General features: G+C 42.9%; 1 protein-coding gene across 1 annotated transcript; it reads right to left on the bottom strand.

Annotated features, from left to right (window-relative positions):
* Nucleotides 1–20,335: 20,335 nt before the first annotated feature.
* On the bottom strand, nt 20,336–22,889 carry LOC110924338. The gene is made up of 4 exons (XM_035982949.1): nt 22,236–22,889; nt 21,953–22,028; nt 20,883–21,715; nt 20,336–20,347 (listed from the first exon to the last, which is right to left on the bottom strand). The coding sequence occupies exons 1-4, from the start codon at nt 22,887–22,889 to the stop codon at nt 20,336–20,338; spliced, it is 1,575 nt and encodes a 524-aa protein (XP_035838842.1).
* Nucleotides 22,890–23,608: the final 719 nt, after the last annotated feature.

Below are 23,608 nucleotides of genomic sequence, written 5' to 3'. Positions count from 1 at the left end.
TCGGATCAAACTAAGCATATTTGAAATATTCAAGTGACATTCATCAAGTTCATCATTTATTCAAACCACATTCAAACAACATTCAAACCCAAATACTATGCATAAAACCCTCTAACCAAACCCTTATATTTCTCGGACATCATCAATGCACCCAACCAAGTTATCGAAACAACATTTAATCATGAAAGTCCTAAAAGTCAATTCTAACCCAAACCGATTCACATGGTGTCACACATATGCAAACCGGTTAACACAATCATTTCATATTCAAGACCCTCAATCATCACATAAGCATTATTTGGTATTTAGTAGTCATTTTCTTTATCAATCAAGTGCTAGATCACTAAGTTTTTGCTTAAACAACAATAGTAGCATCATTATACAAGATGAGGCACATTTGTCATGCATAACATTTAACAAGCAAACACAAGCAATATCATCTTCACTAACCGGTTAGATGTAAGGGTGTGAAGGTCCAATGAACCGACTTTCGGGTGGTGATCTTGAGCTCGATTCGAGGGTCTTGGTGTCTCCGGTTGGTTCCGAGTAGGAAGAGAAGGTGAGAGGAGGTTGATGATCTTAGGGTTTTAGGGTTTAGTGAGAGGAGATGAGAGGAGAGTAGGAAAGTGTTGTAAAAATGGTTAAGGGAGGGGAGGGTTGGTTTATATAATGTACCGAGTTGGGCTAGGGGGGTTCCGGGTTGGGTTCTCGGTCACAAGGCCCTAACCGGCCCAAACCAAACAACCGGCCCCTTTTGTTGTACACGGTTCACTCGAGACCGGGTGGTCTCGAGTCGGGTTTGCGGGTCTCGGCTCATATATATAATACACACTCATACCTATATATGTATATATATATCATACACAATGCAAGGATTCACATAGAACGTCAAACAATACACAACTTTTCCATTTAATATATAAGTCACATATACAAGTAGGTTGAATACAGGAATGGTTGTCCGGGAAAATCCGAAGTGTCACACGCGTAAAGGTTGTCAAGAGTTTTATGCGGGCCGCGTGGACAGTAGAAAGATATGGGTTCTGTCAGAAAGATTCAGACGGGCCGCGTAAAGGTTAAAAGAACCTTACGCGGGCCGCGTCCGCCTCCCAGATACAGAAAAAGTTGGCAGCAGCACTGTTTGGTGTTTTAACTGCCTTAGAGCCATTATTAACATCATGGGCGCCCCCTAAACGACCCCTAGGACTCAGGGACACTTGTTGGTGATCTGGGATCCATTGTAGACTTAGTTGTAATGATCCTAAGCATCCAAGATCCCTATAAAAGGCCCTCATGTGCAACCATTGTATCCACACCTTCATTCTGCATTCTTGATCATTTCTGGAGCTCAAGAATCCTCTCTAAGCACCTCTGGTCGTGTACTAGACTTCTGTAAGTGTGCTTAGCCCTTCTTAGTTAAGTTTTTGCTTAGTTATAGCTTAGAAGTCAAACCGTCATAATTAACGGTTGACTTAACGATTAATCACTAATGGTCCAGTGATTAGTCGAACCAAAGGTAGTTAGTTATATGTTGGTAATTATGTGGGCATTAAACCGTTACAAGGGCACCCTCTGATTCCCACTCTAACTAGTCCAAATGTCGGGTCAAAATTGCTTAGAAAAAGTCAACAGAATGCTAATTTTCGATTTAATGCATAATTAACAATGTAGATGGCATGTAACCTATTTTATCACTCATATAACTTGATAATAAGTATTATAACTGGTGTTTGTTATTTATTGTTTGTTATTTATTTCAATTGTGAAAGTAGGAAATATGCCACCGGCAATCAGAAGAGGAGGAAGAGGCAAAGGGCCAATCACTACCCACAACGATCACGAGGCCGGGCCTTCACGCATGTCACACCCCCAAAATCCACCTGCGGATAACACCCGCTTCGGGGGCGTGACCGACCAGGATCCAGCCACCAATTATACTGAATACTTAAGTTGATAACAAAAGTAATACTTACTAATCATAAGCTTAGCAAATATTAAGTTCAGAGTTTAAAGTGTTAAGTTCAAAACAGTAATAAATAGCGGAAGCATAAGTAAGGTAGTTTAAAACAAAGTTCATGTTTCAAAATAAGGTAACACCCAACACAAGGGTGAACAGACACTACACGTTCCCAAGCTGCAAGCTCCTTCGTCACTGGTTACCTGCAAAGCATGCAGTAAGGGGTCAACAATAATGCTGAGTGAGTTCACTAGTTATCCAGTTTTAATTACCAAAAACTTTGTTTCACCGGTTAATTTATCCGTTTATACATGCTCTGGGGAGCTACCCCAAAAGTTAGCGACTAAACTGTTTTTCCAATACCGAACACTAGGTAACCGTTGCGTATCCGCAGGATGCCCCGATGTCAATGTTCTATCATCATTGACGGATTTCTGAGTTCATTAGTTCACGCCCGTCCCAAACCAGGGCACGGTGTGAGGCTGGTAAACACCTAAATAGCGCTATCAACTAATAACCCGTTCGCCTAACCCGGCGACTAATCGGTATTTGTAGTAGGGACTTGAGTGATAGAGTTTCGTTTAGTGCCGTTAGTTGCAATCCGTATAAACAGTAATTAACCAAAAGGTTTCCCAATACCCGGGAAGGAAAAGTAAGTTTCGTTCCCAATAACTAGGGAAGGTATGTAAATGGTATCCCCTTTTACCAGGGGATAGGGTTGTTAGTCTCGTGTCCCAAACCACCGGGACGCATGCTTTTAAGTTGTGAACTCACCTTGGGTTGCTCGGTAGGTTTAGGTTACTTGTCAATCACGTTGGTCACCACGTCCTAACATGGTTACCGGTATAGGTCAGGTTCGGTGTACAAGCATTCACGTAAAACACATATAGGCACGTAACTAACACGTATCAAGCATATAAGTAAACAGTGGGTTACTGGGCCGGCCTAAGAAATTAAGCAGTCAACAGCAACATATAATCCAGTCAACAGATAGTCCAAGTTAAACACATATGGGCCCAGTAACCAAAATGAACAGCCCACTCGCAACCAGCTGGTCTCGAGTCGCAACCAGGTGGTTTCGGCTTGTCACGCTGTGGTTGCGAGTCGTAACCGTGGTCTCGAGTCATCATGCTGTGGTTGCGAGTCGCAACCGACGTAGTCTCGAGTCGCAATCACGTGGTTTCGACTTGTCATGCTTTAGTTGCGAGTCGCAACGGTGTGGTTTCGAGTCGGAATGCTGTGGTTGCGAGTCGTAATGCCGTCGTTGCGAGTCGTAATCTGTCACTTTCATATACACGTGATGATGCAGATATGACAGTCCAAATTGTACACATAAAATCAGACCCAGATTAGGAAACTACCAATAAGGTTTCACTAACACTTTTCCTAATCTGCCCATTGGTAAATATAGATCAAACTTTGCCATTTTTAAAACCTTCAAACCATATTCAAACAAGTTCTTCTTATGTTCATAGTTTTCTAGGGTTTTCATGCCAACATAAACACCTATTTATGAGCCGTAAATCACATATTTTTGACAAGATCATGATGCTAAACAAGAAAACATACATTATATAGTCGAAATCTCATATTTAACAACATCATTTTGCAAGAACAATGAAGCATTCATTTTATAATCTTGAACATAGTTTTGGTTGGCATAAACATTCCTACACTACCATTTCTAACATGTTACCACATATTTGTCAAACTTTTACAAATCAACCTAAAAGTCATACAAAACTACTAATCAAGCATTTCCTTGTTCATACAACATACATACATCTTAAACACAAAAGAAAACACTAACCGGTTATGAAAAGGAGGAGCCGAAAACAAAGAGAAGAGAATGAGAGAAGATGAAGTGTCCGAGTGATCCGAGCTTGACCGAGTCCTTGTCCGAGATCCTTGCTTGAACCGAGAATTTGGAAGAGTTTGGATGTTGTTTTGGGGTTTTCTTAGTTGAGAGAAAATAAGGAGTGTATGTGTTGGTGTGTTGTGCCAAATGAAGGAAATGAAGGAAAGTGGGGGATTATATACCAAGTGTCAACAAGACTAAGGGGGTTTCGGGTTGGGCTTGGGGGTTTCGGCCCAAACCGGTTTCGGCTCAAAGGCCTACTCGAGACCGAGTGGCCCACTCGCAACCGCCCGGTTGCGAGTCATGGTCTCGGGTCGTGGTTTCGGCTCTCATATAAATATATACATAATACATACATATCACACATATCATGTAAAAGTCACGTTTCCAATTAATAATAATCATATATACACAAAATATTACAAGGTGTTCGATCGGAAAAACCTCGAGTGTCACATTATCCCCAAGTTTTAAGAACTTTCGTCCCGAAAGTTGAAGCAGCCACTGCCAAGCTAGCGTGTTTTAACGGGGTGTCACATCATCCCCCCGTTAGTTTGGAATTTCGTCCCGAAATTCGGTTGTAGCTTCAGTGCTGGGGTTTTCGTTTGGGAATAACTGGGGATACTTGGACTTCATCTGGTCCTCCCGCTCCCAGGTAAACTCTGGGCCGCGCCGTGAGTTCCAACGAACTCGCACAAGGGGTATCTGGCTACGTTTGAGGGTTTTGATTTCTCGATCCGTGATCTCAATCGGTTCCTCAGTAAAGTGTAGCTGTTCGTCAATCGTCAGTTCCTTAAAAGGAATCACAAGTGTTTCATCCGACAAACACTTCTTCAGGTTAGATACGTGAAATACGTTGTGCACTGCACTCAGCTCTGCAGGCAGGTTCAATCTATAAGCAACCTTACCGATTTTCTCGGTAATTTCGAATGGTCCAACATACCGTGGATTCAGCTTGCCCCGTTTACCGAAACGGACCACACCCTTCCAGGGTGAGACTTTAAGTAGAACCCGGTCCCCGACCTGGAATTCTAATGGTCTCTTACGCTTATCAGCATAGCTTTTCTGACGGTCACGAGCTGCCGCCATGCGTTGCCTGATCTGGGAAATCTTTTCCGTAGTATCTACTACTAGTTCTGGGCCTGTGAGTTGACTATCACCGACTTCCGCCCAGCAAAGAGGTGATCGGCATTTACGACCGTACAATGCCTCAAAAGGTGCCGCCTGAATACTAGTGTGATAGCTGTTGTTGTAGGAGAATTCCACCAGCGGCAGATGTTTCTCCCAGTTCTTGCCAAAATCGATCACACATGCTCTAAGCATGTCTTCCAGGGTTTGGATGGTGCGTTCAGACTGCCCATCCGTTTGCGGGTGGTAAGCGGTGCTCATGTCCAAACGTGAGCCAAAGGATTTGTGCATAGCTTGCCACAACTCGGAAGTAAAACGAGCGTCTCGGTCGGAAATAATAGAAGTTGGCACCCCGTGCCTGGAGACTACTTCCTTTAAATAGACTTCTGCCAAGGTAGAAAACTTGTCCGTTTCCTTAATGGCCAAAAAGTGTGCAGACTTAGTCAATCGATCTACTATCACCCAGATAGTATCATTCCCGCGTTGAGATCTAGGTAGCCCTGTAACAAAATCCATGGAAATCTGTTCCCATTTCCATTTCGGGATTTCGGGTTGCTGTAGTAGGCCTGCTGGTTTCTGATACTCGATCTTGACTCTTGCGCAGGTCAAACATTTGCCAACGTAGGCTGCTATGTGGGCTTTCATGCCAGGCCACCAGTAGGTGGTCCTTAAGTCGTGGTACATCTTATCTGAACCAGGATGTACTGAGTAACGGGACTTATGGGCTTCGTCCATCACAAGCTCTCGTAGATCTCCGTAAAGTGGGACCCAAATGCGCCCTGCCACATAGTAGGCGCCGTCCTCTTTCCGTTCCAGTTGTTGTCTCGATCCTCGCAGGGACTCAGCCCTGATGTTTTCTGGTTTCAGTGCTTCAATCTGAGCATTTCGAATCTGGGTAGGAAGACTAGACTGGATGGTAAGTTGCAATGCTCGCACGCGCTTTGGTATAGTGTCTTTCCGGCTGAGGGCGTCTGCCACAACATTGGCCTTGCCCGGATGATACTTGATGGCGCATTCATAATCATTCAGAAGTTCGACCCATCGACGCTGTCGCATGTTTAATTCCTTTTGCTTGAAGATATGCTCGAGACTCCTGTGATCGGTGTAAATGGTGCACTTGGTACCGTACAGGTAATGTCTCCATATCTTAAGCGCAAATATCACTGCTCCCAGTTCCAAGTCGTGTGTTGTGTAGTTCCTTTCGTGTGTCTTAAGTTGTCGTGAGGCGTAAGCAATAACTTTCTCGCGTTGCATCAACACGCAACCGAGTCCATGAATAGACGCATCGCAGTAAACCACAAAGTCGTCCGTTCCTTCAGGTAACGAGAGAATAGGAGCACTGCAGAGGTTATCCTTAAGCCTCTGAAAAGCAGATTCCTGTGCTTCATTCCACTTGTAGGCGACGCCTTTCTGAGTGAGCGTAGTGAGGGGTTGTGCAATCTTCGAGAATCCTTGAATGAATCTGCGGTAGTAACCAGCCAATCCCAAGAATTGGCGAACTTCAGTCGGAGTCTTAGGGGTAGGCCAATTCTTTATAGAGTCGATCTTAGCTGGGTCGACGTGGATTCCATCCTTGTTAACCACGTGCCCAAGGAAATGGACTTCTCGAAGCCAGAAGTCGCATTTCGAGAACTTGGCATACAGTTGCTCATTGCGAAGGAGTTCGAGGATAAGGCGTAGGTGCTGTTCATGCTCTTCCTGACTTTTCGAGTAGATCAAGATGTCGTCTATAAACACGATCACAAATTTGTCGAGGTAGGGTTTGCATACTCGGTTCATAAGATCCATGAACACTGCAGGGGCGTTGGTCATTCCGAAGGGCATAACGAGGAATTCATAATGACCATAACGAGTTCTGAATGCGGTTTTGGAGATGTCTTCATTACGGACCCTTAACTGATGATAGCCTGATCGCAGGTCAATCTTAGAATAGTAGCTCGATCCTTGCAGTTGATCAAACAAATCGTCGATTCGCGGGAGAGGGTAACGATTCTTGATGGTAACCTTGTTCAACTCACGATAGTCTATGCACATTCGGAACGTGCCATCCTTCTTCTTAACAAAGAGTACCGGTGCTCCCCAGGGTGATGAACTAGGACGGATAAACCCTTTATCCAATAGTTCTTGTAATTGCGTCGAGAGTTCCTTCAATTCTGCGGGGGCTAGTCGATAAGGCGCACGAGCTATAGGCGCTGCTCCGGGAGCTAGCTCGATTTGGAATTCGACCTGACGATGTGGAGGGAGTCCAGGTAATTCCTCCGGAAATACCTCGGGATAGTCGCGCACCACCGGAAAGTCTTCAATCCTCTTTTCCTTTTCCTGCGTGTTGGTAACAAGTGCTAAGATAGCGGTGTGCCCTTTTCGTAGACACTTCTGGGCCTTCAAGAACGAGATAACGCCGGAGATTTCTCCACTTTTGCCACCTTGTACAATGAGGGGTTTGCCAGAACGGCGAGGAATACGAACTGCTTTCTCTTGACAGAGGATCTCAGCACGATGCTTGGATAACCAATCCATACCAATAACGACGTCGAAGCTTCCAAGAGTAACAGGGAAAAGATCGATACTAAATGTCTGACCAGACAACTCTAGTTTGCAGCCTTTGACAACATGTGAGGCCTCGATGTTTCTACCATTAGCTAACTCGACGATATGAGGAGAACTTAGTAACGAAAGCGGACGCTTAAGCTTCTTACTAATACGTAGGGATACATAACTAGCATCGGCACCGGAATCAAATAACACAGAAACATAACGATCATCGAGTAGGAACTTACCCGTCACGACATTGGGGTCATTCCTTGCTTCACCAGCTCCAATCACGAAAGCTCTTCCTCTAGCACCATTCCCAGCATTGTTGTTCTGATTGTTGTTCCCAGCTCCCTGATTATTGTTGCGGTTCTGATTCAGTTCAGGGCAATCCTTCTTAAAGTGCCCCTCAGCTCCACACTTAAAACATGCCCGGTTGTTTCCCTGCTGCTGTTGCTGTTGGGGTTGTTGCTGATTCTGTCCAGCTGGGAACTGACTTCGACAATCCTTGGCGTCGTGCCCCATCTTGTGGCATCGCTGACACTGGCCCTTGTTACATGCCCCATTGTGGTGCTTGTTACACTTGTTGCACTTAGGGTAGCTTCCCCGGTAGCCACCCTGTTGCTGAGTGCCTTTGTTGTTGTCAGTTTTCCTTTGCTGCGCTGGGGCCTGAGTGGGGTTAGCATCCTTGCTTTGACTTCCTTCCCACTTACGCTTGCTGTCACTAGAAGTTCCGACAGTAGCACTGATCCTTTTGGGCAACCTGCCCTCTTCCACAGCCTGATCAGTAAGTTTGTGAGCAAGTCGAACAATCGGCTGAATGGTAGTGTGGTTGGCTGAAGTGACATGGCTTCGAATTTCTGGAGCCAAACCTTTGATATACAGTTCGATCCTTCGGTACATTGGTCGAGACATGTTTGGGCAAAGAGCAGCATAGTCGTTAGACAGTTTGGTGTAGGTCTCAATTTCCGACCCAACCATCTTGAGTTCATAGTACTCGTTCTCAAGCTTGTGGATATCATCCCGGTGACAGTATTCATCCTTAATCATGTCCTTGAAATCCTCCCACGCAGTAGCATTTGCGGTTTCTAATCCGAACATCTGAATTTGTGCCTTCCACCAAGAAAGTGCGCTCCCTTCAAGTGTAGCAGTAGCAAACTTCACCCAGTTCGCAGGGGGACACTCACAAACAGCAAAAACAGCTTCAATCTTCTCAATCCAATGCAGAAGACCTATGGCACCCTCCGTGCCGTTGAAAGGGAGAGGCTTGCAATCCATGAAAGTTTTGAAAGTACACACTGGTGGTTGCGCAGGTGCATGCTGACCTGTTCGTGAGAAGCGAAGCGTATAGGTTTAGAGGCGAAAAGTCGATGTGGCGGTAGGATCTAAACATCCTAGAACAACGAGCTTACCTATAGGGTGAGCTGCAAAAGCCGCAGCCACTGTGTTGAGCAGGTTAGTGAACTGAGCCTGCGTCATGTTAATGTTTCCTCTTCCGCGTCCACTCATTGTCTTCATAACCAGAAAACACAGTATGAGTGTGATGCCGTAGTGTAGCGAGAATGAGATAGAAGAGAGAGGTGCATCTATCTAGTTTAGGCACACTAGTACGTATATCATAACAGGAAACATAAAGCAAACAAGTAAACACTGGTCCGAGCTATGAAGTCGAATGTGTCGAGCCTTGCACTTGGAGTGTAGTGTTGTCGCGAGTCACGGGTTATAGTCTGGTTTTCTCCAAAAAGATTTTTCCCCCTTTTTAAAACCAAGTTCACTATAACCAATGGCTCTGATACCAATCTGTCACACCCCCAAAATCCACCTGCGGATAACACCCGCTTCGGGGGCGTGACCGACCAGGATCCAGCCACCAATTATACTGAATACTTAAGTTGATAACAAAAGTAATACTTACTAATCATAAGCTTAGCAAATATTAAGTTCAGAGTTTAAAGTGTTAAGTTCAAAACAGTAATAAATAGCGGAAGCATAAGTAAGGTAGTTTAAAACAAAGTTCATGTTTCAAAATAAGGTAACACCCAACACAAGGGTGAACAGACACTACACGTTCCCAAGCTGCAAGCTCCTTCGTCACTGGTTACCTGCAAAGCATGCAGTAAGGGGTCAACAATAATGCTGAGTGAGTTCACTAGTTATCCAGTTTTAATTACCAAAAACTTTGTTTCACCGGTTAATTTATCCGTTTATACATGCTCTGGGGAGCTACCCCAAAAGTTAGCGACTAAACTGTTTTTCCAATACCGAACACTAGGTAACCGTTGCGTATCCGCAGGATGCCCCGATGTCAATGTTCTATCATCATTGACGGATTTCTGAGTTCATTAGTTCACGCCCGTCCCAAACCAGGGCACGGTGTGAGGCTGGTAAACACCTAAATAGCGCTATCAACTAATAACCCGTTCGCCTAACCCGGCGACTAATCGGTATTTGTAGTAGGGACTTGAGTGATAGAGTTTCGTTTAGTGCCGTTAGTTGCAATCCGTATAAACAGTAATTAACCAAAAGGTTTCCCAATACCCGGGAAGGAAAAGTAAGTTTCGTTCCCAATAACTAGGGAAGGTATGTAAATGGTATCCCCTTTTACCAGGGGATAGGGTTGTTAGTCTCGTGTCCCAAACCACCGGGACGCATGCTTTTAAGTTGTGAACTCACCTTGGGTTGCTCGGTAGGTTTAGGTTACTTGTCAATCACGTTGGTCACCACGTCCTAACATGGTTACCGGTATAGGTCAGGTTCGGTGTACAAGCATTCACGTAAAACACATATAGGCACGTAACTAACACGTATCAAGCATATAAGTAAACAGTGGGTTACTGGGCCGGCCTAAGAAATTAAGCAGTCAACAGCAACATATAATCCAGTCAACAGATAGTCCAAGTTAAACACATATGGGCCCAGTAACCAAAATGAACAGCCCACTCGCAACCAGCTGGTCTCGAGTCGCAACCAGGTGGTTTCGGCTTGTCACGCTGTGGTTGCGAGTCGTAACCGTGGTCTCGAGTCATCATGCTGTGGTTGCGAGTCGCAACCGACGTAGTCTCGAGTCGCAATCACGTGGTTTCGACTTGTCATGCTTTAGTTGCGAGTCGCAACGGTGTGGTTTCGAGTCGGAATGCTGTGGTTGCGAGTCGTAATGCCGTCGTTGCGAGTCGTAATCTGTCACTTTCATATACACGTGATGATGCAGATATGACAGTCCAAATTGTACACATAAAATCAGACCCAGATTAGGAAACTACCAATAAGGTTTCACTAACACTTTTCCTAATCTGCCCATTGGTAAATATAGATCAAACTTTGCCATTTTTAAAACCTTCAAACCATATTCAAACAAGTTCTTCTTATGTTCATAGTTTTCTAGGGTTTTCATGCCAACATAAACACCTATTTATGAGCCGTAAATCACATATTTTTGACAAGATCATGATGCTAAACAAGAAAACATACATTATATAGTCGAAATCTCATATTTAACAACATCATTTTGCAAGAACAATGAAGCATTCATTTTATAATCTTGAACATAGTTTTGGTTGGCATAAACATTCCTACACTACCATTTCTAACATGTTACCACATATTTGTCAAACTTTTACAAATCAACCTAAAAGTCATACAAAACTACTAATCAAGCATTTCCTTGTTCATACAACATACATACATCTTAAACACAAAAGAAAACACTAACCGGTTATGAAAAGGAGGAGCCGAAAACAAAGAGAAGAGAATGAGAGAAGATGAAGTGTCCGAGTGATCCGAGCTTGACCGAGTCCTTGTCCGAGATCCTTGCTTGAACCGAGAATTTGGAAGAGTTTGGATGTTGTTTTGGGGTTTTCTTAGTTGAGAGAAAATAAGGAGTGTATGTGTTGGTGTGTTGTGCCAAATGAAGGAAATGAAGGAAAGTGGGGGATTATATACCAAGTGTCAACAAGACTAAGGGGGTTTCGGGTTGGGCTTGGGGGTTTCGGCCCAAACCGGTTTCGGCTCAAAGGCCTACTCGAGACCGAGTGGCCCACTCGCAACCGCCCGGTTGCGAGTCATGGTCTCGGGTCGTGGTTTCGGCTCTCATATAAATATATACATAATACATACATATCACACATATCATGTAAAAGTCACGTTTCCAATTAATAATAATCATATATACACAAAATATTACAAGGTGTTCGATCGGAAAAACCTCGAGTGTCACATTATCCCCAAGTTTTAAGAACTTTCGTCCCGAAAGTTGAAGCAGCCACTGCCAAGCTAGCGTGTTTTAACGGGGTGTCACAACGCATGCGAGCTCCTGCCAGCACGATGAGTGCCGAACCTCAGAGGAACAGGAGGAACCTTTTTGAGCCCGCAAGACGATCTACCTCTCACAGTTCAACACCCTCCTACCGTCACTCTTTTGGGCCGAACTCGGAGAACGGGCCCGATAACCCTCAACCTTCATTCATACCTCTCCAGCGTTCTGTTTCGCACCACTCCTTTGGCGACCGTACTCCTGTCTTTCAGGGACAGTTTAACCCGGCAGACTTATTCCAAGAACCAGCAGGTTTTAACCCGTTGGGACCAGAGGACCATTTCTCCGAAGACAATGCGATGGACATGGACGAGGACACGGATCCCGTCGAGCCTGCACGCGGTACTCCCACGCACCCTATTGAAGTCTCTGACGGATCATCTTTCCACGGAACACCCTATCAGGGTCCAGACAGTTTCCAAGCAAGGTTCAACCAGTATGAGTGGTATTTTACGCCCTCTCACCAAGCATCGCCTCATCAGCAGCAGCAGCAACAGCTGGATCCCTCTGAGGATTCGCGTTTCGTGGCAGTCACGCCACCGCCGCCAGTTCATCAGGCACCTCCAGAACCACCAAGGCGTAGGAGATCAGGCGCACGTATATCCGCGCGAAGAGGGGATTTTCACTTTAGCACCCCTCGACACTCCAGTGGTAGTCATTATCTGCCACTGCATGAAGACCCACAAATGGTGGACCCTCAAACCCAGTTCAAGAGGCGAATTCTGCACCAGTTGCACCACCTCCGCCACCGTTTGGTTATGATAACCCGATACCTACATACGCTGGTTCCACAGCATATAACCCGTTTGAGCAGCCAGCTCACACTCACTACAACTATATTGGTGTCGACCCATACCTAGAAGTAGCGGCAAACTACCACGCCCGTCATCCTGAAGTACCTTATGAACTTCCATGGGGAATGGGATACTCAACTCATGGGTATCCGGTACCTGCTAGCACTCCGGCTCAGCACCTATCGCAGCCGCCACGTATTTCAATCAAGTCCCTGCGTGGACATTTATGTATGTATTTAGTCCCTGCGTGGACTTGTCTTTTAGTCCCTGCGTGGACTTGCCTTTTCAGTCCCTGTGTGGACATCTATCCTAGTATTTGGTCCCTGCGTGGACTTGTTTTCTGTGTAACCTCTGCGTAGGTATTTCGTCTTTTAAAAAGTCCCGTTTAGGGCAGTGTGTAACTTTTTATATGTATTGGAATGTTAAGTTTATAAATTTCATTTTAACATTATATGCATAAATATATGAAGTAAATAAATAAAAAATCATTCCTTTTAAATTAATCTGCCTACCAGTTATTAATAAAGAATCTTAACGGTAAACCTAGCCTTCGTGTCATTATAAGACCCGGCCAAGATGGTAAAACCTGATTAAAAGATTCAAATTCCTGTTAACCTCTGTAAACATGTTAACACTCTTGGCGGATGTGATTCGTTAAAATCACACGTGTCATTCTTACACAAGGATCCTTCAAGGGATTCCAAACCTAACTTAATGATCTATAAATCAGGGGTTTAAATCATCAATTAAGATGATCATATGTTAGTAGTATAGTGCCTACGGGCCATACTCATTGTCATATAAGACAAAAGATAGCAGTGGTGTATCACCCCCTGTCAGGAAAGGTAAAGAATTGTGTTCAAACCTTCATGCCTTGATTCCCTGAAATCAAGGCTTATAATTTAGAACGTCCCTGTGACTAGGCTTCTGTGCCACTAATAATATTGTTTATAATTAGGATAAGCTACCTTAAAATCCTAAATAAATGTGAGTAACAAATTAACCAAATATGGTCTATGTTTACCATGGTTAATGAATTTCCAATAAGGGCGATTCCATAATAAACTCCCAAGTAAAATCTGTGCCGATATCTTATATTGCAGTTCAAGATACAATGGCTGATTCGGATGAAATAAATAGTCACCCAAAGGAAAATCGAAATGATGCTCGGATCAATGTAACAAGTGCCGAATTGCAAGCGTTAATAGACAACGATGTTGCGAAAGCCTTGGACAGGCAGTATAGCGAATCAAGCAGTACCCGAAGTAGGACCCTATCCGCACCGCATTCTAAGCGCAAGACTCATTCTGGGGCGCATAGCAAGCCTCCCTCCAAGAAGGAAGAACCAAAGAAAGATGATGACGATCGTCACTCTTCAAACCATCATAGTGTCCCATCACAAGATATCGTGCTGAATCAGGGACACCGTGGTAAGGGTTGCTCCTACAAATACTTTGTTTCATGTAAGCCCCGGGATTTACGGGGGAGAAAGGGGCAATTGACTGCATGACATGGTTGGACGAGATGGACACAGTGGTTGATATCAGCGGGTGTGCTGAGAAGGATATTGTAAAATTTGTGTCTCAATCGTTTAAGGGTGAGGCCTTGGCCTGGTGGAGATCATTGGTTCAGGCTACTGGGAAAGCTCCACTGTACGGTATGTCATGGGAACAATTTGTTGCCCTCATCCTAGAGAACTACTGCCCTCAGCATGAGGTTGAGAAGATTGAGTCGGATTTTTTGTCATTAGTGATGAAGAATCTGGATTGCCAAGCTTACCTTACGAGCTTTAATACAATGTCAAGGTTGGTTCCCTATCTGATGACCCCAGAACCCAAAAGGATAGCTCATTTCATCGGGGGTTTAGCCCCGGAGATCAAGGCAAGCGTGAAAGCCTCCCGGCCAGCCACATTCAGATCAGTGGCTGATATATCATTGTCCCTTACACTGGACGCGGTCAGGCAGAGATCGCTAAGGAACTCGGATGCCGAGAAAAGAAAACGTGATGATGACACTTCTCACCGGTTAAATAAAAAGCACCGAGGAAACAGTGACCGCAGGAAGGGATTTAGTTCAAAGAAGGATGGGCATCAGTCTGGAGAAAAACCCAAGTGTAAGACTTGTCAGAAATACCACTTTAGAAAGTGCAGACTTGACTCAAGATCCCAATCTCAAGTGAGACCTTGTGGGATTTGCAAATCCACAGAACATAAGACTCTGGAATGCAAGAAGCTGAAGGATGCAACGTGTTACAGTTGCAATGAAAAGGGGCACATCAAAACAAACTACCCAAAGTATACAAAGAAAGCTGATGAAGGAAAGAGGACTAATGCTAGGGTCTTCAGAATGGATGCAAAGGAAGCTGTGCAGGACGATAACGTGATCACAGGTACCTTTCTTATAAATGATGTTTATGCGAGAGTGCTATTTGATTCAGGAGCTGATAAATCATTTGTAGACAATAAGTTTTACAAATTGCTGAATATACCTGTCAAAACCTTAAGTGTGAAGTATGAGGTGGAATTAGCAGATGGCACCTTAGAAACCGCCTCAACCATATTAGATGGATGTTTTATATCCATTAAGGACCACTCCTTTCCATTGTCCCTACTCCCGTTGAAGTTGGCCGGTTTCGACATAATTTTGGGTATGGACTGGTTATCTCGTAACCAGGCCCAGATTGTTTGTAATAAGAAGCAAGTGGTGATCAAGACTCCGTCTGGTGAATCACTTACTATTCAGGGAGATACCCAGTATGGATTGCTTGAGCAAGTGACTATGCTCAAGTCCTTAAGGTGTTTAAAAAGGGGTTGTGTCATTTACATGGCACAAGTGACTATTGATGAGCCGAAACCCAAGATTGAAGATATCCTCGTCATTTCCGAATACCCTGAAGTATTCCACGAAGAACTACCTGGGTTACCCCCAGATAGGCAAGTGGAGTTCAGGATTGATATTATCCCTGGAGCAGCACCAGTTGCAAGAGCACCCTACAGATTGGCACCAACAGAGATGAAGGAATTGAGAACGCAATTGGATGAATTGCTAGCCAAAGGTTTCATTAGACCTAGTTCGTCTCCTTGGGGAGCACCAATATTGTTTGTCAAGAAGAAGGATGGATCGATGCGCTTGTGCATCGATTACCGTGAGCTTAACAAGGTTACTATCAAGAATAGGTATCCATTGCCCAGGATCGACGATCTGTTCGATCAACTTCAAGGGGTAAGTTACTTCTCCAAGATTGACTTAAGGTCAAGTTACCACCAACTGAAGGTTAGAGAAGAAGACGTGCACAAGACTGCATTTAGGACCCGTTATGGTCACTACGAGTTCCTAGTGATGCCTTTCGAGCTCACTAATGCACCAGCAGCATTCATGGATCTCATGAACCGTGTCTGCAAGCCATACTTGGGCAAGTTTGTTATCGTCTTCATTGACGACATCCTCATCTACTCAAGGAACCAAGCTGATCATGAGAAGCACCTCCGATGTATTCTTTCACTACTTCAACAAGAGAAGCTTTACGCCAAATTCTCTAAATGTGAATTCTGGGCTTCGAGAAGTCCAATTCCTTGGACATATGGTTAGTAAGCGTGGTATCCAAGTGGATCCCGCTAAGGTGGAAGCTGTCATGAATTGGCAAGAGCCGAAGACGCCCACAGAAATTCGTAGCTTCTTGGGACTGGCAGGATATTAAAGGCGTTTCATTGAAAATTTTTCAAGGATTGCTGCACCCCTAACTTATCTGACTAGGAAGAAAATTAAGTTCGACTGGGGACCAAAGCAATAGGAAGCCTTTGATACCCTTATGCAGAAGCTAAGCAATGCACCTGTGTTGACATTGCCTGAAGGAACAGAAGAATTTGTGGTATACTGCGATGCATCATACACCGGGATGGGATGTGTGCTTATGCAGAAAGGCAAGGTTATTGCCTATTCTTCACGTCAGTTAAAGGTGCACGAAAAGAATTACACCACCCATGACTTGGAGTTGGGTGCCGTTGTATTCGCACTTAAGCTATGGAGACACTACTTATATGGTATCAAGTTTGTGATTTATTTTGATGACAAGAGCCTCCAGCATCTGTTCAACCAGAAGGATTTAAACATGAGGCAACGACGATGGATGGAGACCTTGAATGATTATGATTGTGAGATAAGATACCATCCTGGCAAGGCGAATGTAGTCGCCGATGCCTTGAGTCGAAAGGAAAGGGTGAAGCCTATAAGAATCAATGCCAAGAGCATTGAGATAAAGAATAGTTTGAATGAAAGGTTGTTAGCTGCACAAAAGGAAGCTGTGCTGGAAGCTAACTATCCTAATGAAAAGCTAGGGGTAATTGAAGAACAATTATCCTGTGGCAAGGACGGAATTTTAAGGTTAAACGGGCGAATATGGGTTCCAGTATATGGAGGACTTCGAGATGTCATCCTCCAGGAAGCCCACAGTTCCAAATACTCCGTTCATCCTTGAGCGGACAAGATGTACCAGGATTTAAAGGCAAACTTTTGGTGGATAGGCTTGAAGAAGTCTATAGCCACCTATGTAGCTAAGTGTTTGACATGTGCGCAAGTCAAAGCCGAACATCATAAGTCGTCAGGTTTGCTGCAACAGCCTGAACTTCCCGAGTGGAAGTGGGAAATGGTGACGATGGATTTCATCACCAAGTTGCCGAAGACAAGGAAAGGAAATGATACGATATGGGTAATAGTTGATAGGTTGACTAAGTCAGCACATTTCCTACCCATTAAGGAGACTTATAGCTCCGACTTGTTAGCCCAATTGTACGTAGATAAGATTGTATCTCTACATGGTGTACCTGTGTCTATTATCTCTGACAGAGATACTAGGTACACATCCCATTTTTGGAAAAGTTTCCAACAATCTTTGGGCACGCGCTTAAATTTCAGTACGGCTTACCATCCTCAGACGGACGGACAGAGTGAGCGTACAATCCAGACTTTGGAAGACATGCTTCGTGCATGTGTAATCGACTTAGGTGGTAGTTGGGATAACCACCTGCCATTAATCGAGTTCTCGTACAACAATAGCTACCATACCAGCATTAAGGCTGCGCCTTTCGAGGCCTTGTATGTAGAAAGTGCAGGACGCCCGTGTGTTGGGCGGAAGTTGGAGATGTCCAACTGTCAGGACCGAAAATAGTCTTTGAAACGATGGACAAGTGTAAGTCCCGTAAACCGGATCTTTCAATGATATCAAACCTAATCTTGTGAGAGTGCGGAATCCAATCACAAGATGATTCAAGATAAATCGAAAAATATGAAAAGCAAGAACAAAACCGAATCACCTTTAAACACTTGCACACAATTCTATTACTTGAAAAGCAAAACCGTCTGGTACAAATGTTCACAACCAAATCAAATTCTCTAGCTCTCTCTCTAGGAAATCTGTAACAATGAAGTTCCAACCCTAAAACAAGTTGTAAACTTGTTTATATACCTAGGCAAGCCCACTTCCCTACATGGGCTCCCCTTGGGCTTGCTTGGCCCACATGGCCTAAAGCTTAGCCCAAGTGACCTGTAAAGGTCCAAAACCTAATACTAACTAACCCGGTAAAGCCCAGTTCGTAACCATAACCCGTTGTGTTAATTTGATGCGTCAGTCTCACACTTTAGGGCCTAACAATCTCCCCTAGACTGATGCTATCAAATTGTCTTCATGACTTGAATCAGCAACGTCTTCAACGAAATCTATGGTTGTCACTATGCTGCAGATGTTGTGGAAGTTCTTGACTTCTGAACTCTCAGCACTGGGTCTCTTTCTTCAGATTTTGTGGTTAGCTTCATATCAGGATCACGATCAGCATTTGCTTGAAAATCTTGTTAAAAACAATGTGAGAGGAGGATTCTCAACAGCTCTTTTCTTCTTCAGTCTTTGTCTTTCAAGAAGGTTCACGGTACTTCTTTAAATGTACTTTCACTGTCAGACGGCGTCTCGTATCCGGTTCTTCTGACTCAGGTACATCTTGTTGTTGTGATTCTGTAGGCTTCTTCAGCAACTAACAACATCTCAGTTTTCATCAACCCCTGTTCTTGATTGAAATCAAGTTCTGCACATGCTCACAAACTCATAAGCAAACATTTCTTATGCAACAGGGAGAGTACCATATGAACACTAGGTACATCCAAGTACTTGTACTCGGATTTCACAATTTAAATTCTTTCAACTTTTGATGATCAGTCAAATCTTCAAGAACGGTTATAATTTTTAATTTTAAGAAACAAATAATCAATCTATTTTTGGATTTTTGAATTTTTTTCAATTTTTTTATTTTTTTTTTAATTTTAAGAACTAAAAACAAATAAAAATCAAAATATAAACAACTACCATAATATACAATTACAATTGCAATGGGATCAAAATTCGTTTTCAGGCAGACTAAGGAACACTTTTCAGTACGAGCCTAATCAAACCGGTCTATGCGATTGCCAATATGTTTGTCCACTTAAACTTTAACGCTCGACTTTCAATTTTCAACTTCGTGATATGCTTAAGGTAATATTATACTATTATACCCGTGTGTCCCATTCCAAGACATACCCCCGCTATCATGGTAAGCACAACGATTCATCGTAGCAGGTGAGTATACTGATTTCATCCTTTAGGATATCCTAACTGTGTCTAGGTCTGCATATAATCCGTTTTATCATGTTTTGAATTCTTAACAATGAACACCCAAATAAATACTAATCAAATCCCGGAAATATAAACAGCACACTCTATCATGCAAGTATCTTCCCTACCACATATTTCACAAGTCCAATCCAGATTTCTGAAATCTTAACTGGGAATAGGTTGAGAAGAGAACAGAATAGATCTTAAGCAGAGATGGTATAATATACAGATCAAATGAGTTTTTCTCAATTTGATATAGGTTTCTTGGGGTTTCTTTTGGGCACTAGAGGGCCTCTTTCGGGTGTATTAGATCTACAGCGCGACAACGTACAGCTAGGTCAGCATGTATCTGGATGCAGCAGAAGCTGTCGTTGCCTAGCACCTCCAGGTCAGCATGTATCTGGATGCAGCAGAGGAGGTACACGATTTTTTTCAGAGAAGATTTCAGAATCAGATCAAAATTGTGTGTATCGGGAAAACAAACAGACATTCAAATAGAAATGAGCTAATTCCAAGTGACTTTCTTTCCTGGGGTCATGTACAATTTTAGTTCTAAGCAGAAGAACAGCCACGATATCCCCGGATGATTCAACAATATAAAGACCCAAAACCTCAGATGTTGGCTATCTATCAACGCAAGATTTAAGACCATAAAATCATACGCCATTGGTATGTTACCCACATGGTACATAGTTCGTTATGTTTATATCACTTAGTATCTTTTGTCATGTTGAGCGTCAAGCCTATCGACATATCGCAGTAGATCCTAGTCTTTTCAGCTAAGGCACCTTACATGTGTTAGTCAAACCCTTTAACACGAACATTTATTTCACTTCCCATATCATGGAATTTATCTTTTTGGCTTTTTCAACTTTCTAATGTTTTTGTATTTTTTTTCATTTTCTCCCCCTAAAACAATGCATATATACAGCAAACTCGTTTTGTATTTTTCTTTTCTGAGTTTTCTCCCCCTAAACTCTATATATGTCTCTCTCTCCCCCTAAATTTGTGCATAAATCTTGGATTTTTGCGCAAATTTACCATTTACAAGAGAAAGGACACTTTATATACAAAGTTATAAGCTAAGAAAAAGAGAAAATATTTTTGTTTAACCGTTCTATCATCAGATTAAAGACTAATCAATATTCAAATCAAAGTACTGAATTTAAACGGTACCTTTTGCTGATCTTATCTTACTTCTCTACTCTCCTCCAAAGGAAACATATCATCTGTAAAAAAATTTGAACTTTTTGCAACAGTGAAATGTTACCCGTTTTTATCTCTGGAACAACCGCTATCAACATTCCAGAGATTGTCAACAGCTCCTCCTTGGTTTTTCCTGAAAATTAAGGAGATTAGTAAGACATGGGTACCCAGGCCATCGTGGTCCTGGGTTTCCCTGAAGCATCAAAATAAGACACTTCCTTTAAACATAAGTCCCCTTTCGTTTCAAGGATTGGAGACATTGCTGCTTTGGATTTGGGTTTCCAAATCTGTTTTGGTCCAGTAAACGCGTTTGTTGCCTTCGGTTGAGCAACTTTAGCTGTTTCAGTTTTAGAAAGACGTTTTTGTTCTTGAACAGCCTTGCGTTTGTTTTTAGCAGCGTTCCAATCCCCATCAGAAGGTTTAACCTTGGGATTCACATTCTTCATTGCCTTAGATGAAGATACCTTCATCGGCTTGGAATGATTGGTATCCTTTGATGTAACCCTCTGATTTTGCATATAGTAGAGTACGTAGGGACGCCTTGTGCAGTTTCTAGCAATGTGACCCGCAATGCCACAGTTGTAGCAAGTTTGTCTTTTCACCGGAAAGACGTTTTGAGCCGCTTGATTCGCTCTGGCAGGTCCTGAAGGACAAACCGGTCCTTTTTGCGCTGGATGTGCCTGCACATTTCTCTTAGACGAAGACGAATTGGGGTGCTTGTATTTGTTGTTTGCAGAAGTCTTGTTGCTCTGAGCACCATTTTTCGTCTTTTCTCCCTTATTGGAGCTTTCAATCACCTTTTCATGAACCTTATGAGATCGTGATTGTCCTTGATAAGCAGACTTCGCATACCCCCGACTTTGATCTGCTTGTTTTGACTCATTCCGCTTGTTGTGAACCGGCTCACAAACATCAGCACACGAGTGAGTGTTGGCATTTCGTTGCACTTTTGGACGATGAACACAATTTCTAGCAATGTGTCCAGGAATTCCACAGTTGAAACATGTCTGTCGTTTCAATGTGTGGATATTCTGACAGCTAGCAGCAGTAGCTGATTTGGTGGGTCTAGATGACCGAGCTTGCGTTGCCTGTGTTCCATGTGCCTTTTCTGAGTTCTTCTGTACCTGTTGATCAGAACTAGCACAATCATGAGATTCAGACGGATGATGTTTTTCGTCTTTTATAATTTCAACAGGATCATTTTGAAAAGACGATTCAGTTTCTGTTTTAATTTCCCTTTTAGAAACATTTTCTTGTGACTTTTCAGTTAATGTGACCGCTTCTTCTTTTGAAAAATCTGGTTCAGTTTTAATTTCAGAAGATGTAGAAGTTTCATCAACACATGTTTCATCAACACACGTATCATGTGAATCTACTTGTGGTTTACTTTCAGCTACTGTTTCCAATGGGGTCCCACTCGATTCAACATTAGGGACACCCACTGAGACAGATTCAGAAGAAGAATCAGGATACTCTTGATTTTCTTGAGAAGTCGTTTCAGTGGTTTCACTGAATGCGTCCTGAGGGACCTCACCTGTAACACTTTCATGAACTGAAACATTAGAAACGTTAGGATCACACACATTAGCTGAAAAACAATCATCACCACACTTATTGTTCAAATTATCAACACAAACATTATCAGTTTTGCCCAAAACAACAGGCTCACAAGACGAAACATAAGCTGAAAACGACGCAAACAAAGAACGAGTAAAAGCAATGTCAGACTCAGTTGGTTCAGAATATGGTTCAAAATATGGTTCAGAAACATTTGAAATAATGACCGGTTCACTCCCATGAACATCACCACACTTTACTTCAGAGCTATCATCTGCACATGAAGATGAAACATTAGGATCAATTGTGCCTTTGGGAACAAAATTCAATGGAGTAGACTTTTGTGGCTCAACATGTCTGTCATGAACAGACGACTTGTTGTTTTTCGAACCATAAGTCATTTTACTCTCGTTCATCATCTCCTCCTCAGTCATTGGTAGATAAGTGTAATTATCATTATACGGAGGAGGAGTCTGATTGTAACCCAAACCACGCCCTTTCTTTTCTTTGTATGCGAGTTGTTGATCACATAGGTTTTTAACTAGTTTACTGGAAGAATCAAACTTCTTGATATTAAGTTCATTAATTTGATATCTGTTTCTAATATCTTCCAGTTCCTTAGTTAAAATGCATACCTTTTCTTGAGCTTCTAGGAAATGAGCTGTTTTTACACTCACATCATCCTTTAGTTTGATGATGTCTTTTCGCTGAGCTTCAATCTTTTCTTTATAAAGTTTTTCGTTTTTTGATAAAGAAAAGTTTTTATTTTTGATATCCTGATAATCTTGAATTAGCTCAGCGTTGTGTATTCTATAAACTTCAACTCTTTGTCTACACTCAGGAGTACAGAAAACCGAAAGTGTATCTTCAACAGTCATTTCTTGAACCACGGGTTTGTGAAATACTAATGCCATGATTTCAGCGGGTGGTTGATACGTTTGTTCTTCTCCTCAAAACACAAACCAAACAAGAACCCGTGTACTCGCTCACTCAAAACCCTTTGCACGCGAATCGAGCCCGCTTTCTGAACCGCACCTCAAAACCTGTCAAACCGAATTCACCACCAAACAACCCCCTTTTTTTATTTATTATTTTTTTTAATTAATATATAAGAAAACTATTTATTATTATTATTATTAAAAATCAATGATCATGTAATAATTACTAAATGATTATGTTATGATTATTATAATTATTATTACTAAAATTAAAAACTAATTCAAACAAAAAGAACCAACTGTTCTTCTTCGTTACAAAAAAGACCCAACGGAACTCTAATATCAATCTGTAACCGCCAAATCTATAGACGAGCAAGACGATGAAGGTGAACGGTTGTGAGACTACGGTGGTTGGAGTATGAACGGAGACGAAGATGAACGAAGAACGGAGAATGATGACGGCGGACAAAGGTGGTGAATGATGTACGATCAGAGGTGAGTGATCGGAAAAGTTTGTCGGAGACGGGAAGAAGATAGTTGCAGAGATGATGATGGAACGAGAGGCTGAGATTGCGACAGGAACTCGAAATCACTGGTTGCGAGTCGAAACGGTTGGACTCGGAACCGTGGTTGCGAGTCAGAGAGTGACTCGAGACCGTAGTTGATGAGTTGCAGGTTTTGACGGTTGCGACTCG

The sequence above is a fragment of the Helianthus annuus genome, chromosome 14 (assembly GCF_002127325.2).
Source record: "Helianthus annuus cultivar XRQ/B chromosome 14, HanXRQr2.0-SUNRISE, whole genome shotgun sequence".
In the NCBI taxonomy this organism is placed as follows: domain Eukaryota; kingdom Viridiplantae; phylum Streptophyta; class Magnoliopsida; order Asterales; family Asteraceae; genus Helianthus; species Helianthus annuus.
The sequence above is the reverse complement of the archived record's forward strand: the minus strand, read 5'-3'. Positions and strand labels throughout refer to the sequence as shown.